Source organism: Fusarium oxysporum, chromosome 5 (genome assembly GCF_000149955.1).
Source record: "Fusarium oxysporum f. sp. lycopersici 4287 chromosome 5, whole genome shotgun sequence".
Classification (NCBI taxonomy): Eukaryota; Fungi; Ascomycota; class Sordariomycetes; order Hypocreales; family Nectriaceae; genus Fusarium; species Fusarium oxysporum.
This window is the reverse complement of record NC_030990.1, coordinates 1,432,337-1,446,324: the sequence shown is the minus strand read 5'-3', so window position 1 is coordinate 1,446,324 and position 13,988 is coordinate 1,432,337. Positions and strand designations below refer to the sequence as shown.

The 13,988-nt window shown below is 48.5% G+C and overlaps 6 protein-coding genes across 6 annotated transcripts; 2 read left to right on the top strand and 4 right to left on the bottom strand.

Annotated features, from left to right (window-relative positions):
• Positions 1 to 162: 162 nt before the first annotated feature.
• On the bottom strand, positions 163 to 618 carry FOXG_18144 (uncharacterized protein; the record flags this gene model as incomplete). The annotated part of the gene is made up of 2 exons (XM_018398190.1): positions 163 to 369; positions 412 to 618. The coding sequence occupies 2 exons, from the start codon at positions 616 to 618 to the stop codon at positions 163 to 165; spliced, it is 414 nt and encodes a 137-aa protein (XP_018234411.1).
• A 3,045-nt stretch (positions 619 to 3,663) lies between these two features.
• FOXG_18143 (uncharacterized protein) lies at positions 3,664 to 4,331 on the top strand (the record flags this gene model as incomplete). Its single annotated transcript, XM_018398189.1, has 2 exons — positions 3,664 to 4,224; positions 4,299 to 4,331. 2 exons carry the CDS (start codon positions 3,664 to 3,666, stop codon positions 4,329 to 4,331), a joined length of 594 nt encoding a protein of 197 aa, XP_018234410.1.
• A 4-nt stretch (positions 4,332 to 4,335) lies between these two features.
• FOXG_01591 (POT family proton-dependent oligopeptide transporter) lies at positions 4,336 to 7,302 on the bottom strand. The gene is made up of 6 exons (XM_018378478.1): positions 6,518 to 7,302; positions 6,435 to 6,463; positions 5,927 to 6,380; positions 5,832 to 5,880; positions 5,339 to 5,717; positions 4,336 to 5,283 (listed from the first exon to the last, which is right to left on the bottom strand). Exons 1-6 carry the CDS (start codon positions 6,796 to 6,798, stop codon positions 4,724 to 4,726), a joined length of 1,752 nt encoding a protein of 583 aa, XP_018234409.1. The 5' UTR covers positions 6,799 to 7,302; the 3' UTR covers positions 4,336 to 4,723.
• Positions 7,303 to 8,893: 1,591 nt separating this feature from the next.
• FOXG_18142 (uncharacterized protein) lies at positions 8,894 to 9,093 on the top strand (the record flags this gene model as incomplete). The annotated part of the gene is made up of 2 exons (XM_018398188.1): positions 8,894 to 8,909; positions 8,972 to 9,093. 2 exons carry the CDS (start codon positions 8,894 to 8,896, stop codon positions 9,091 to 9,093), a joined length of 138 nt encoding a protein of 45 aa, XP_018234408.1.
• A 275-nt stretch (positions 9,094 to 9,368) lies between these two features.
• On the bottom strand, positions 9,369 to 10,985 carry FOXG_01590 (C-8 sterol isomerase). The gene is made up of 2 exons (XM_018378477.1): positions 10,440 to 10,985; positions 9,369 to 10,387 (listed from the first exon to the last, which is right to left on the bottom strand). Exons 1-2 carry the CDS (start codon positions 10,807 to 10,809, stop codon positions 10,050 to 10,052), a joined length of 708 nt encoding a protein of 235 aa, XP_018234407.1. The 5' UTR covers positions 10,810 to 10,985; the 3' UTR covers positions 9,369 to 10,049.
• A 50-nt stretch (positions 10,986 to 11,035) lies between these two features.
• FOXG_01589 (uncharacterized protein) lies at positions 11,036 to 13,887 on the bottom strand. The gene is made up of 2 exons (XM_018378476.1): positions 12,899 to 13,887; positions 11,036 to 12,852 (listed from the first exon to the last, which is right to left on the bottom strand). The coding sequence occupies exons 1-2, from the start codon at positions 13,401 to 13,403 to the stop codon at positions 11,372 to 11,374; spliced, it is 1,986 nt and encodes a 661-aa protein (XP_018234406.1). The 5' UTR covers positions 13,404 to 13,887; the 3' UTR covers positions 11,036 to 11,371.
• Between the last annotated feature and the right edge of the window lie 101 nt (positions 13,888 to 13,988).

The following is a 13,988-nucleotide window of genomic DNA, read 5'->3' as shown; positions in this document are numbered from 1 at the left end:
GTTTAGAGTGTTGTACTCCTCCGCTCTTACTCTTTAATTTCTATCCCAGTTGACGATGGCTCCTCCAATTGCCCGGCTTTTGTCATCTCGTCTTTGAGCTTGACAAATTCGACAAGGACCTTGGTGCTCCCCGGTATTTTCCATTCAGACAAGGTTAAACTCTCACCCTTCTGGCTCGGATTTGAATTCTACACTGAGAAAGGCGGGAGCATTGGCTACCCAGCGGTTGTCGTCCTGCATGGTCTGACCTCGTTTGCGCTTTAGAGGTGTGATAGGCAGGTTGTCGGTAAGTTTCCCGACAGGCACGGAGGTCTGTCCCAATTTGTTCGGAAGGAGCTGTGGCAGGGATATAAAGCTATCATCGGAGTCCTAAAGTTGGAATGCTCGCTCGAAGAAAGACTTTCGTAGTACGGATGAAATAACTTGGTTATGGCGAGCAGTTGCTGGCCGCGTGTTACACCATTCTTGCAAGAGGTCATTGAAGCTCATCTTCTCCAGGCGTGTAGACTCAGCTGCAGAGACAGTCGATTGACCAGCAGCTCGACTTGCAACCAACTCTGTATCGACTGCCATCTGCTCCGCGGTGAGGAGGTCACGGGATGGAGGAGTGTCGGACATGGTGATGCTGTTTTGTTTATGAACAGTTGTTGACCTATTACTCGAACATAAGTCAAGCGCTTGTATTAATTCACAGGAGTTGTAACCTTAGTGGAAGAGTATTGAGTATGCGTTTGAGCGAGGGTGCGTTTGAGATTGTATAGATCAACTGGTAGCGGTAATACAGAGTAGGAATCTGTGCGCACATATAATGAATGGTGTTGAAGATGTAGAGAAGAGAAGATGGTCGTATTCCGGTTATGTATTGCAGTCGCATTGAGCCAATGTGAAGCTATGCATGTGCATCTGCTATCGTTGAAGCGGTTTCTTTGCATGCTCGCAATAGAACAATAGAATAAATGTGGGACTGTTCGAACGAGAATGGTAGTTTGTGTAACACTCGTACGCATAGGTGGCGCATGGGGATGCCACTCGCACCTCGACCTGGTTTCGATCCCTCACGAGAGTAGACGCGGGATCCTAGACGTCGCTGATTTTACCGATACTGGTCTCAATAGGGCACTTCCTCTAGCAAAGAACCAACATTGGATGCCATCAAACAAGACCCTCTATCAAGAGTGGTTGAAAGAAACAGACCAAGAAGATCACTGATTTAGCTGTGGTCGACTATTCGCAAGTCTCAACGATGAAAGGACATGGAAGTGCTTCCTTGAAGCCAGAGTTTGCGCTGCCTGCTGGCTTTACCGATATAAGCACGGAGAGGAGAAGCCCCCAGATCTCATTACTGATGCAAGGATGCACGAGGTCATCCCGAGGTATGCGGAAACCAGGCTTGTTAAGAACCTCAATCCCGGCAAATGCAATATTTCTTACATCATAGGGCCCAGATATGCGCTACCCGGGCTGCTACCTACACTTGAGGACACACGGCGCCGAAAACAATAACCCAAAGTATAAGAAAACAGCGCAGACGTGGGTGGAGGAGGGGCACGGCGAGTATAATGGGACATGTCGTGTTCTAGGCCTATCAACAGTCTCCTCCTCGGATGGAAAGGCTGGAGGAAGACAGCATCAATATGCCCAGCTTGCGCTCGACAGCCTACCAAGAAGAATGTGAGGAATAGGTGGAAATTTACGGGGATAGACCGCGAGTATACCATTCTCGTGGCGTGGCGCGCCGCGCGGAGAAGAGATATACCTTTGTGCTCTCTTTCAAACCAGGAACAAATGGACAAAACAGCCGACGAGGTCGATGACGGCGCCCCCCGACATTGGAACCGATATATACGCTGTCCACATTAGCGCTGTCTATACACGCAAATACATTGTCCTCTCCTCCCTCACCTTCTTGCGATCTCGACAGACATCAGGATTCCCGGTAGCAGACCACTCTCTTTGAAGGCCAAGGTGTCTTAATCGACTTACTTAATCATCATATGACAGCATTATTCTTTCCACAACAACTATGCAAGAGTCGGACAGTCCCTGCTATACCTGGCGGATTGCTGTTCAACTCCCCAAATGGCAGATCTATCACCATACGTTGGGCTGCTAACCATTTAGCATCTTCCTCTGCATTCAGCGTATAGAGCGGTACAGAGAGGAAAAGGCCGAGACCTATCAAGGATCTGAAGTAACTAATCAAAAGCTCTCCTAAGCTTATACGAAGTTTACCTAAGAGTATCCTAAAGTTACCTAAGTATCCGTTGCTTATGATGGTGGTTCCGAGCTTTCTCAGTAAAATTTGGAAGATCCAAGTTCTCCCATCTACTCTCGTCAAAGAGATTGAGCTGGTTTGGGCACGCCCGTGCCACTGTTGAGAGATATACCATCACGATCTGTTCTGCGATAATTGTTGCAACAGTATTGCCGCGGGCAACGCCATCGCCAATCTACCTACCTGATCCTCAAACATGGGGCCTGAGAATGGACGCTCAGAGCAAGAAAACCCAAGGCCTAACCATAAGCGGGGAACCAAAGAGATGGGCCAGGCGCAACTTCACACAAACAAGACCCTGATGCTAACAGGCTACCGTCGTCCTGGGCGAGGGAACGCGTGCCTCTGCCTAGCTTGACGTAACGGTATTCCTGTTTTGCTTAGATGAAGAAGAGGATGAAGAAGAGGAGGAGACGGTAGACTGGGTTACATGACTGAGGCTAAATGCACATAACCCCCAAGAATCTACCTCAATTTATGCCCAATGGTCACATCCCCGTGATGCTGAAAATGGCCGAGAACTAATCGGAAATGTACCAGCATCATCGCCAATTCAAAAACCTGGGCAGATCGACGAACACCACAGTTCCACACGAATTGCTTAGGAAGAGAAATGACCAAAGTTGTTATTGAAGTCTTCCAAAGACTTGAAATCGGAGATTTCACGAAAGCATTCCTGGGAAGCATCCCCGATGTGGTGATGAAGTTCTACCTACAGAATATCCCCTGCTTGTTGATAGCAGCTTCAAACTCTGGGGAGTTTACGTCAATATTGCAATGCGAGTTGACACGGACCAGGCGATTGGTGTATACGTTGGATCAAGTGTCGCGTATAAAAATTACATTGGGATCAATGGACGTGTCAAGCATCACGAACGCCAGTCACGCAGGGTATACGATGATATTCCCGACTACAAAAGATCAAGACATTATCAAGCGATATGTCAGGAGGATATTGAACCAAACCTCCGGATCTTATCTCTTTTTGAGGTAACCCCTACCACCAATAAGCTACAACAATCGCAGAGCAGGTCATGATATTGTTCTTATGAACAATGCCATCTGCCAACCCCGTGCAGAAACAATTAGCCCTTGACCTTCCCGTATTGACACCAGGACTTCCAGACTTCGGAGAAATGGGACTTAACCGTGCTTTGCCACTGGCTCAAAGCCAGCACTGGACGCCCACATCTCAGAAGCTTCATGTTGAACGTCTAAAAGAAACCAAGCAAGTCAATCAATCCTTTAATTGTGGACGCCAAGGTAATGAAAGCTGCGATGACAAAGGTTGGGTTGGGTGGTTTGAGAACAGACGAGGTCAGCCATGCTATAATTGGAGGTGAAACTATGGTGAGGAGAAACCCCGAGATCTGATCACTGATGAACAAATGCATGCCATCTGGGTAGCCCAGGGCAACCCAGATATCTGCGGAAATACCGCCTGTCAAGAACCTCGACACCCTGGTGCAGGCCCTTGGGCATTTGGGTTCTATGGCCCTGACTCCCGCTGCCAAGGCTGTTTGATTTATCGAAGGGCTCATGGAGGATTAGACTCGGACAATCCAAAAAAGGGTATCAATGCAGTTAACCACAGGGCGTGGGTTGCTGAGGGCAATGATGATGTCTACGGGACGTGTCACGTACCGCGGCCCATGGATAGTCATCTTCTTGGCTGGATGGGGTGGATGAAACAAGCAAAATGTCCAGCATGCCTCTACAAACCAACTGTACAGGAGGATGCCGCGTGGGTAGAGGTATATGGCGATATCTGTGCTATTTGCGGCGTTGACCAAGAGTTCACCCGGTATATCAGGAATCGGTGCGACCAACGCCGATGTGACTCCTGCACGGTGTTTAGAGAGAAAAACCGCCGTGACAAGACCACAGACGAGGTCGGTGCAGGCACTCCCGCCCTTCAGAGGGAGTGGTTGGCTGCTGGAAACACTGATGTGTGTCAGGAGTGTGGTAAGGGAAGGGAGGGGGGAGGGAAATTTTATGGGCTCCGGGAGAACACAAGGTGTAGAACTTGTTATGCAATGGCGAGCTACCGGGTTAAGCATGGGATGGCAAGGGCGAATTATCTGGTTAGGTAAGGGTTGGGGGGTTTTCTTTTGTGGTGTAGGTGTTTTATTGTGAAGGAGGACGGGGCTGAAAACAATGGGAATGAGGAGTCATGGGATCGGAAGTGTTATGGGTCATATCAATGGAGTAAATAGCGATAATAAATGGCGTATTTTTGGGACAATAATGCCATAAAACTACTTATCCAAAGTCACAAAGTGATATCATAAGCTAAGTACATGATACTAACATCAATGGAACATCAAAGGAAACTTGTTAATTAGCCTCCTTTGTTCCCAACGGTGCCTCCTCATCAGCAGTTGCACCAGCGTGACCCTCAGGGAGGTTGATCCGACCGCCGCCAATATCCTAGACGCCAATGCATCTTTAAGTGGAAGGTAATTGGTACTGCCCTGACGGGGAATTAATAGCAACGACACCATAGTTCCAAACAAGAAGAGGATCGGCTGCAAGACCAACGAGAGCCTGTCCAAGGGCAGCTGAGAAAGCTGTCATGAAAAGCGCAACAGCCTGAACCATGGAACGCATGTTCTTGGGTGCCTTCGAGAAGGCATACTCAAGAGAAGTAATAGAAGCAAACACTTCAGAGAGAGCAATGAGAACATAGCTACCGGTTTGAGCCCAAACATTGATTTCCACAGCTGCGCAATCTTCACCAGAAGCATACTTACCGCACTCGGACTTCTGGTAGATGTAGTGCTGGACAACTGCAGCCCAGATCATGGCAGCAGCTCCGGTGAAGAAACCGGCCGTGATCTTCTTGATGGGGGTGAAGCGGAAACCAGCTTTTCTGAGGGCCGGGTAAATAAAGAAATCATTAAGCGGGATGAAGATCAAGAGAGCGAAAGGATTGAGATTCGAAAGAATGTCGTTGGGAACGCCATGGCGCTGCATCACGGCCGCCTGGGAGATGAGGTTATTGTTGACTAGTTACCTTAGTTAGTCTTCACACAATTCATCTCTATAGAATGATTAACTTACTCTGATTATAGCAGAGCCAGAAAATTGGGTACCAGCAGAAGACAGCGCATGCATTGAATCCTCGGCTGAGCTCGTCGACCCAGGCGTCGTCAAAGGTCATCCATTTAGGACGGGTCTCGTGGCTGAAGTTTGAGGGCTTTACTTTCTCCCAAAAGTCATCTTTATGAAGATTCTTCCATGTAGCAACTGGATTGATGCTCCAGCAACCCTTCTGGGCGAGGAACCAGGTCTTAAGTGCCTGTCCCAGGACGGAGCCGCCAGGAGGCCTTCGCTCATACTTGTGGCGGTTCAACCACATTACGAGCGGACACAGACAGAGCATGAACGTTGGCAGTGTATAAGATAGCCAGAAGCCAATTTCCTTCTCCGCAAACACCATCTGCGTCGTGCGTTAGTATTAATTGTGACATCTGGAATCTTAGACATCAACACCAAACCTCACCAGCTCACACCAACAACCTCATTTTCGGGATGAAGAACACAATTCACTCACCGTCACTTGCCCTACCAAAGCCCCTACGTTGATACAGAAGTAAAACCAACTGTTTTAATTAGTTTTGAAGTGTTTGTTGTGCCGGAAATACTCACAGATACACCCTTTCGATCGTCACAGCAGGGTCGACGATAACACGTTCACCAGACTTGAGAGTTTTAACATGCATGTACTGCTCACCAAGTTGCTCAACGATGAGAGGATTGACGTTAGGTTTGAATCCACCAGTACCGAAACCAATGACAATGATAGCAATGATCATGGCGCCAAGGGCACCACCTTGATTGCCGATAACGGGGGGGATGGCAGACATAATCAGGATGATATGACCGATGATATCGATCCCGAGAGCCCAGCTGATGGTTTTATAGCGACCCCAGTACTGATCAGCAATATAGGCACCGAGAAGGGGCATAAAGTATTGCCAGAACTGGTTGAAGGTGGTGATTCCGGTCGAGGCGCGCTGACCCATGCCGAGAGCACCAGGCTGTTCCGGGTCAGCACCCGTGGTAGAGCCTTCGGGGAGCTTCTGCTGAATGAAATTCGTGACTTTATGGGTTAATATGACTGAACTTCTGTTGTTGAGGCTCGGTGAAAACTTACACACAACGGTACAACCATAGTATGAGAAACTATTAGATGAGTCAGTCAAGAACACCTTGCCAAAGGCTCGGGAAACCCCTTACCGTTCACACAGCTCGATAAAGGCGATACTGAATAGCTTCATAGGAATCTTATTTGGGACTCGGCGCAAAGTGTCTAGTTCCTCAGCAGTCGGAAACTGACCATCTGGTGTGACAACACCAGCGGGGGTAACAGCTCCCGCATCTGCAGTGGCTGGACGAGGGTCGGTGGCGATAGAGGCCCTCTTCTCAGCAGAGATAGAAGCTCGCTTCTCGTCAAGGACTTCAGCTCGGAGACCGGCCACGGTGATGGGCTCGGCGAGACTGTCTCCTGCAGGCGCCATGGTCGTAGGTGTGCTGATCTTTGGGACCGCAAGAATGAGACAAGATAGAGGCCAATGCAACAGTAATCTGCAAGACACTAGACAGAGACGTCCGTTACGGGCAGAGGTGTTTTATATCTTCTAGAGTGTCGGACAATGCTACCATAATGGACCTTGTACACCGGATAGCACCGAGTACGATCGGCATCGAATAAAAAGCCAGAGGAAGGCAATTAGACAAAGCCAAGACGCCAGATCTGACGAGAAAACGCGAGATATGCATCTTGGAAGTCAGGAGGATGTATCAACTGCAAGGATGCGGTGAAAGAAGAAGGTCGTAATTGCTACCTACTATAAAAGGCTTGATACCAGGAGCCTCACGACAAGGGTGGATTCCTTCTCATCCTGCCAAGATATCTCATGCAGTTTGATAGTCGAGACAGGATTTTACGGTCATCAAGGAAGCGATGTGCATACTGTTGGTTGGGCATCTTATACCACTGTATGTACAATCTAAACGCTCCATGTTAGGATGAGGTTGAACTTTTGCAGTATACTAGTCTCACATTTACTTGGCAAAGGGAAAAAAGTTCTTAGTAGCGCCCTTAAGCTTGCCAATGCAAGCCAATGTTCGGGAAATTTATTTCTGCATCTGGGCGATAGGGTCTGTGTGAGACTTCAGATCGCCACCTATGTTATGTACATAAGCTAACATTTTGAAGCTCTACAGTCGCAATATTGCATCAATGAACTCATAAAGAGTTGTGCGACTTTCGCCTCTGGTAGCGAGAAGCTTTTTGATAAGGACCAGAGTATCGAGGTATTGATGCCTTCGACTTGGCAAACCGTATAGTCCTTATCTGTGGAATCCAAGTTAGGATATGACTCCGACAATGCGACACAAAGGTTACAGAGCTAAACTCAGTATGCATCTGAAGCAGTCAAAACGTTCCTGATTAGCCAGTCTGCAGCCGTCCCGTGATAACGAGGATGCCAAGACAGACACTGGGGGGGCTAGGTGCTGGTGGTCGTTGCTGGATCTTGGCATAAGAAGATCCATGGAACTTCAAGAACTTTTGTAAGTCTGGGCATGATAAATGGGGAACAGATAAGTAGAGGATGGTATGGGATTTGCGTGTTGCAGTCGGTTTAAGGTTGTCTGGTCGGCCATGATAAGGGTTCGTACCAATGGGATACGAAAATTGCTCCGGGGCATATTACTGCACTATGACTTATACTCAAAGATTTACTAGTCGATGGTCCTTCTTGGTTTCATGCTACCAGGAGGTGACAGAATCTCCCTCGAAGGACCACTGTAGGCCAGTATCGTTGAATCAAGATATCCCTTGAAAGATACAATGACATTTTTGCGCCCATCACCAAGGACATCTACCGTATTATCTACCAGACCACCACACGAGACCATCTCCAGCTCTCTGTTCTGTGGACTGCCACCTTCCTATTCCCGCCTAATCGCCCCGCACTACAATAATCCTTGAATGCAGCTTAATTTAAGCTTCTTTCAACGAGCAATGATCCGCAGCGATTCGATTGGACAGGATCAGTACACTCACCCATCCAGAACTTTCTGATTGCCAAGTCGCCGCTTCCGACAACATGATTAGAGAGACAGTCCGGAGTAGTACTTTGTTTGGCAAATGTAATTTGCTGTATATGGCAGTTGTGACATAGAAACTATGGTAAAGCGGATATCATCGGATAATTGATGCATCGACAGCCTGATGATGTTTTAACACAACAGCGGTTGGTTCTGGCAGCTTCGTCACAGGTATCGTACTCTCGAATTATTGCAAATATCATGAACCCCAAAAGTCCGCATATCTCGCCAGGTTCGGTAGTCAGGACTGGACGTACTAGATGTTACATCTCTTTTTATGTTCCCCTGTCTTGAAGAACGATCCCGTAAAATCAGTGGTTTCAAGCGTCTTGAACATACGGTGGATGACTATCGGTTTCCCGAATTAGCTGTTTGTGCCCAATGAGGTCTGACCTGCCCGACCCTTTATACTTCAAAGAATACCAAGACTTCTCCGGGAATCTTGTTTTGTTGTCGTTATAAATAGGGATATAGTTTTGCATTAATGACCTGATCTCTATGTCGGAGTCTAGCAGTAAGCTGTTTTCTGTTCCTCCTCCTGTCGATAGTAACCGACAACTCTGACGTTAGATATAGTGATTGCCATCGTAAAGTCTAGGCTTAGGGAACAACAGCAAGTATTGCATAACACAATTCGCATTGCCGAATGCAAGCTCCGGACTCGTGGAGCCAACCAAAAGGCACTTTGCCAGCTATAATTCTAGATCATCAAGAATGGTCAGATATAGCATATAGTGTACATCTATGTCTTCGTACAGAACTAACATGTTGTAACAATACTGCCAATGAGTCAAGTGATCGCTTCTTGCCTTGGAGTTCTGTTGACGCAGACTGTTTTACTTGAGGATGGCACTATGAACTTGATGGGTTACCGATCGACCAACTCTTCGATGACCCGGGAAACGACCTCATATGATGAACAACGAAGAAGAAGAAGAAGAAGAAGAAGAGTTGGTACACCCAAACAGCAATACAACAATAGATAATGGGCCACCAGACTCCACCAATTTGTTGGCAAGCCGTCAATGGACATGCAGCTGTTGATAGCGAGATACCAGTTGACAAAGAAGTCGACACTCTACTCAAAACAGGTGTCTTCTTCTGATAGTACCAAACAACAGGCGAGCCTGAGCGACATAGCCACCAATATTGTTTTACCAATAGCCATGGTCCCAGGAATCCACCAACCTATTCAACGACTCGAAACTATGAACATCGCGAAGGTCTTCTCCACCAACATTCTATAGGTCGTAAAAAGCATTTTTGGGAAGGCCAAGCCGCAGCTAGTCGATCTTCTCGACCTACCGGTTGCTGACGAGAGCTTTTGTTTCTGGGGTGCGTATAATCGTATATTGATGTCAATGTCAAAGATGATCGAGAATGAATGGTGAGTTCTGCAGACGTCACGCAGAATACTTGCACAGCACTGATGGTCGCATAATCGAGAATGATGTCTGAAACAATTTTAGGATCCTAACGTGGATCCATTCTAACGGGTATCTTTCCGAGTAGAAAAATCTAATGATACAACCGTGGCAGAAAGCCCTTTTGAATATCCAACTCTATTGCATTTCTTTGAAGCTCCCGGATTGGTAAACACACAATTCCCCTTGATCTACAGGTCATTCCATTTTCACAGGACCCAAGCATTTCCTTACAGCTTGCCCTTGATCAAGTTGTTGATCATCTCGCGACCAGTGATGCGAGTGGTATCCCAGAGTGTAGGGAAGTCGAGCGTGCTGGAAAGGCCATCGGCGAAGCCAAAGAAGAGCATGGGAGGGATCCAGCCGCGAGCGTACTCGAGCGCAAAGCAGCCCTCGGGCATCTTGTATTGCTTGACATCGCCGCGGCGAAGGTGGTGGATGCTGCCGGCGGGGTACACCTCGGCCTTGTACTCGCCAGGGACGTAAGCCAGCTGGGTTCCAGAAAGGATGTGGAAGTAGTCGTCAGCGGTGTGGCGACCAGTGTGGCCCTCGGTACCAATGGCAGTGCCTGTTTGACAGAATGTTAGCGATTGATATGCAATTGCAGCAGGCAAACATACCAAAGATGATGAGGTACTCGGTAACACTGGCGTGGATGATGTACATGGCACCCATAGCACCGCCAGCGTTGTTAAAGACCCATTCCTCCTTGAGGTTGATGTGCTCAGGAACCTTCTCGTTAAGCTCCGTGACGATGTACTGCACAACCGATCGGGTGTCCTCTCCGTGCTTAGCGATGGCTCGCTTAGAAAGATCGTCAAGGTGATCGAGGTCGAAGATGTAGAACTGGTTCAGGTTCTGCTCGACAAAGTAGACGACGGAGCTCAGGAGAGCTGTGAGGAGACCGAGAACCAGGAGGAGCTTGTTGAGGCCACTGCCCTGCGACGCGGCGGCCGCAGAGGACTTTGACTTTGACTTGTTCTTTGCCATTGTGTTGACCGACCAAGTTGAACAAGTTGAAAGGAACAAGTCGTCGCAAATCAGTCGCGTGAAGAAGGGGGCTATTAGTTCACAATTTCTGTTGAGCCCCGGAAATTAACTTAATAAGCCGTTCGGAGCTGGACCCTGGAGCCGCCCGGCCCCGGGATTAGCCCATCAACATCTTGACCGTTCCGCATCGCGTTTCCGACCGCAATTTTCTAGTCTTGGCACCCATGTGAAATCTATCTGCCAGCTCATAGTTTCGTTTTCGTATTTGTATTCGCGATTATAAATATCTTCAGCCTCGTCAAATATATGAATCTATTGACTATCTTTGCAAACCATCAAAGAAAAAAAGCATTGCTTTTCCCCATTGTTCCTCACCGCAACCTCTGTGTATGCGTGGTTCTTCAACGCCGTACAATTACACCTCAAAACTGGGGAAGAAATAGCAAAGAAGACCAACTCCAATCCCAATCCCAATCCCGCCGCGATAGCTTCTGTAAATCGCTAAACATTCCTTCATGCCTTCCAAGTAGAGTTACACATGCCGCCTTCTTCCTGTTGGTTTCTAATCCACATCTGAATCTCCCATGACCTCTGTCCTATCGGCATCATCCACGTCTTCGTCGTCGTGAAGAACTGTCTGATCTTCAATCTCGGCATCATCCATTGTGACATCTCCCATGGTTATGTCACCAGCCGTCATGTCTCCCACTGTGACATCCCCAAGTGTAACATCACCGTTAGCATCACCGTTCAGATCACCGTTCTGCTTATCCATATCGTCATCCAGATCAAGATCTGCATCGTCCTCTTCCGGCTTCTTTGGTCTGGGTCGCTTGACTGGGGCAATGACACCAAGTTCCGATGACCGTGGCCCCCAACGAGCTAGACGTCTTGTCGCCCGTCTCAACGCCCCCGCGTAGGCACTAACTTCTTCGCCAAAGTCATCCTTCTCCTTTGTAAGAAGACAAAGACCACCTACGCCCTTCTCTCTAAATGGCCCTGGAGTCTTATCTCCGTATGTTAGGTTCCGAGGAGTTGAAGTTTCATCATCGCTATCTTCAAAGGGATCTTCTTGGACCTGTAGTCTTTGATAGGCTCTGAAAACGGCACCATCCTGTCGCCTGAGTTTTCGACTCTTGTGGTGTTGGCGCCGAAGACCACGGTCAAGAATGTACTCGACCCTTTGGCTCCTGTTTCGCTCAACAGCGAGTTGATGGGCAGTTGGGGGGCGGGGTTTTCTTGCAACAACACCCTCATTGACATTATGTGCCGGAGATGAGCCCTCAAAGATCTGATACTTGAGGGGTGCGCCTCTGCGATTCGAGGTAAGACCGCGACCAAGCCCCCTAGGCGGAGGTGTTGATCGCGTGCTATCCATGTCAGACTCATGTTTCGAGGGCCTGATGCGGGGGAGGATGGCTGGACCCTCATCAGCGAAAGATGGCCGCATTTTGCCTCTCTTGGTGTCTCTTTCATTGAGGAGAGCCTGGTCCATTTCAAGAATCTTCGCCCTCATCTTCTGTTTGGAGCGTCCAAATTCAATCTCTTCTTCAGTGTCTACGTTTTCTTTTGCTTTCTCTTCTGGGGTCATCTCCACGAGCTCAGGCACGCCCTGGTTTGCAACATCTAGCCCGTAGTCGACCCCGGGCCCGAAAGGGTTCTCCTCGCAGCCTTCTTCCGTGAAATCGGATTCAAGATAGAACCACATAAGCCAGAGGAATGCATTCGCTCTCGACTTGCTCGTGTATTCAGTCCTCATGATCAGGTCGTGGAGTTCGCGGTGGCGAGGAAAGTGAAGCTCGGCGATTTTCTGAGCTGTGTTGCACATGACAAATATGAGATTGACAGGATTTGTGCGAGGAGTGTCCAACTGCTTAATTTTGTCGAGAGAGTTGGGTTCCTCTCGATCTTCTGCGCCACCTTTTAGAATAGACTTAAGACGAGGTGCATCCTGAAGCTGCTTGTAGGCATGAGGATCCTGGCGAGCTTGAAGTGACGGGATGGCATGGTATGTACGGAGCTGAGCTCTCATCTCAGGAAAGACTGGAAATGTTAGCGGTGGTTTCAAGGGTGAGAAGATTGACCTTACAATTCAGAGTGGTGTTCATTCGGCCCATGTTGACAAGAAGACACACCATAGCCATTCCTTTTGCGGCTTCTCTATCACTTAGCAGTTTGTCGCGAAGCACCTTGCTAGTCTTTGAGCTGCGGGACATTGTATCGATATACAGGTCGGCAAAGCATTGACGCTGGAGTCGTTTGGGCTCATATGAATTGGTAAAAACACACTGCTCATTGTCGAACACAGCCTTGAGGAAGTCATATTGAATGTCTTCTCTCCAGAGAGGCTCGCCATCTTCCTTCTTTAGATGGCGTATCTTGCCGATCGTCGGTTGGTTTGCGACGTCCTTATTTTGTGATGATTTCGTTTTACCTCGCGACGATTTTTCTTGAGGATCGGGAGTGGCATTGGCCATCTGAGTATCGTCATCCTCGGTCATGGCTCGCGAGACAAAGGACTTGGCTTCGGGCTGGCCGGGTGAGCTGGGAGGATCGACCTCAGACGTCGCGGCAAGAGAGGCAGGAGACGCCATTGTAGGTGGTTGTGGCTTTTGCCAAAAACGAGGGTGTTCGCAAGGGGTCGCGAGAAATTGAGGTTCAAGGTCAAGTCGTCTGGATTGATCAACGGCGCATCGCGAAAGGACAATTCGGCTGGACTATCAATGTTTGGCAGGGAGATGGAGGTGGGGATTGATTGATGATGACTGTGCCGAAAACCAGATTGCGCGCAGATTGTTTGCGGGTTGCGTATGCGAGGGTGATGATAGTATTAGTGTTGGTGTTTTAGAATAAAATAGAACGAGTAATGGTTCTGGGGTTTGTTGATACGTTGGGAAGAAATGGAGATGGGAATGGAAGTGAGAAGCGAAGTTGCCAGTTCCTCTCCTCAGCCTTTTCCTTGTCTTGCGTTAGTTTGCCTGGGGCAGCAGATACGCCCACGAGCCGGGAAGTTGCTGAGCGCGTCACGGTACATTACCACAGGAGCCCGTCGTACCTGATTCACGACTAGGGACTCCGTACTCTAGGTAAGGCAGGGAGATGTTCAGTGGAGTAAGGAGGCTGAAAGAGCTGTGGCTTGAAGTAATATTGTGGCGTTATTCTACCTGAAGCATGGTCCG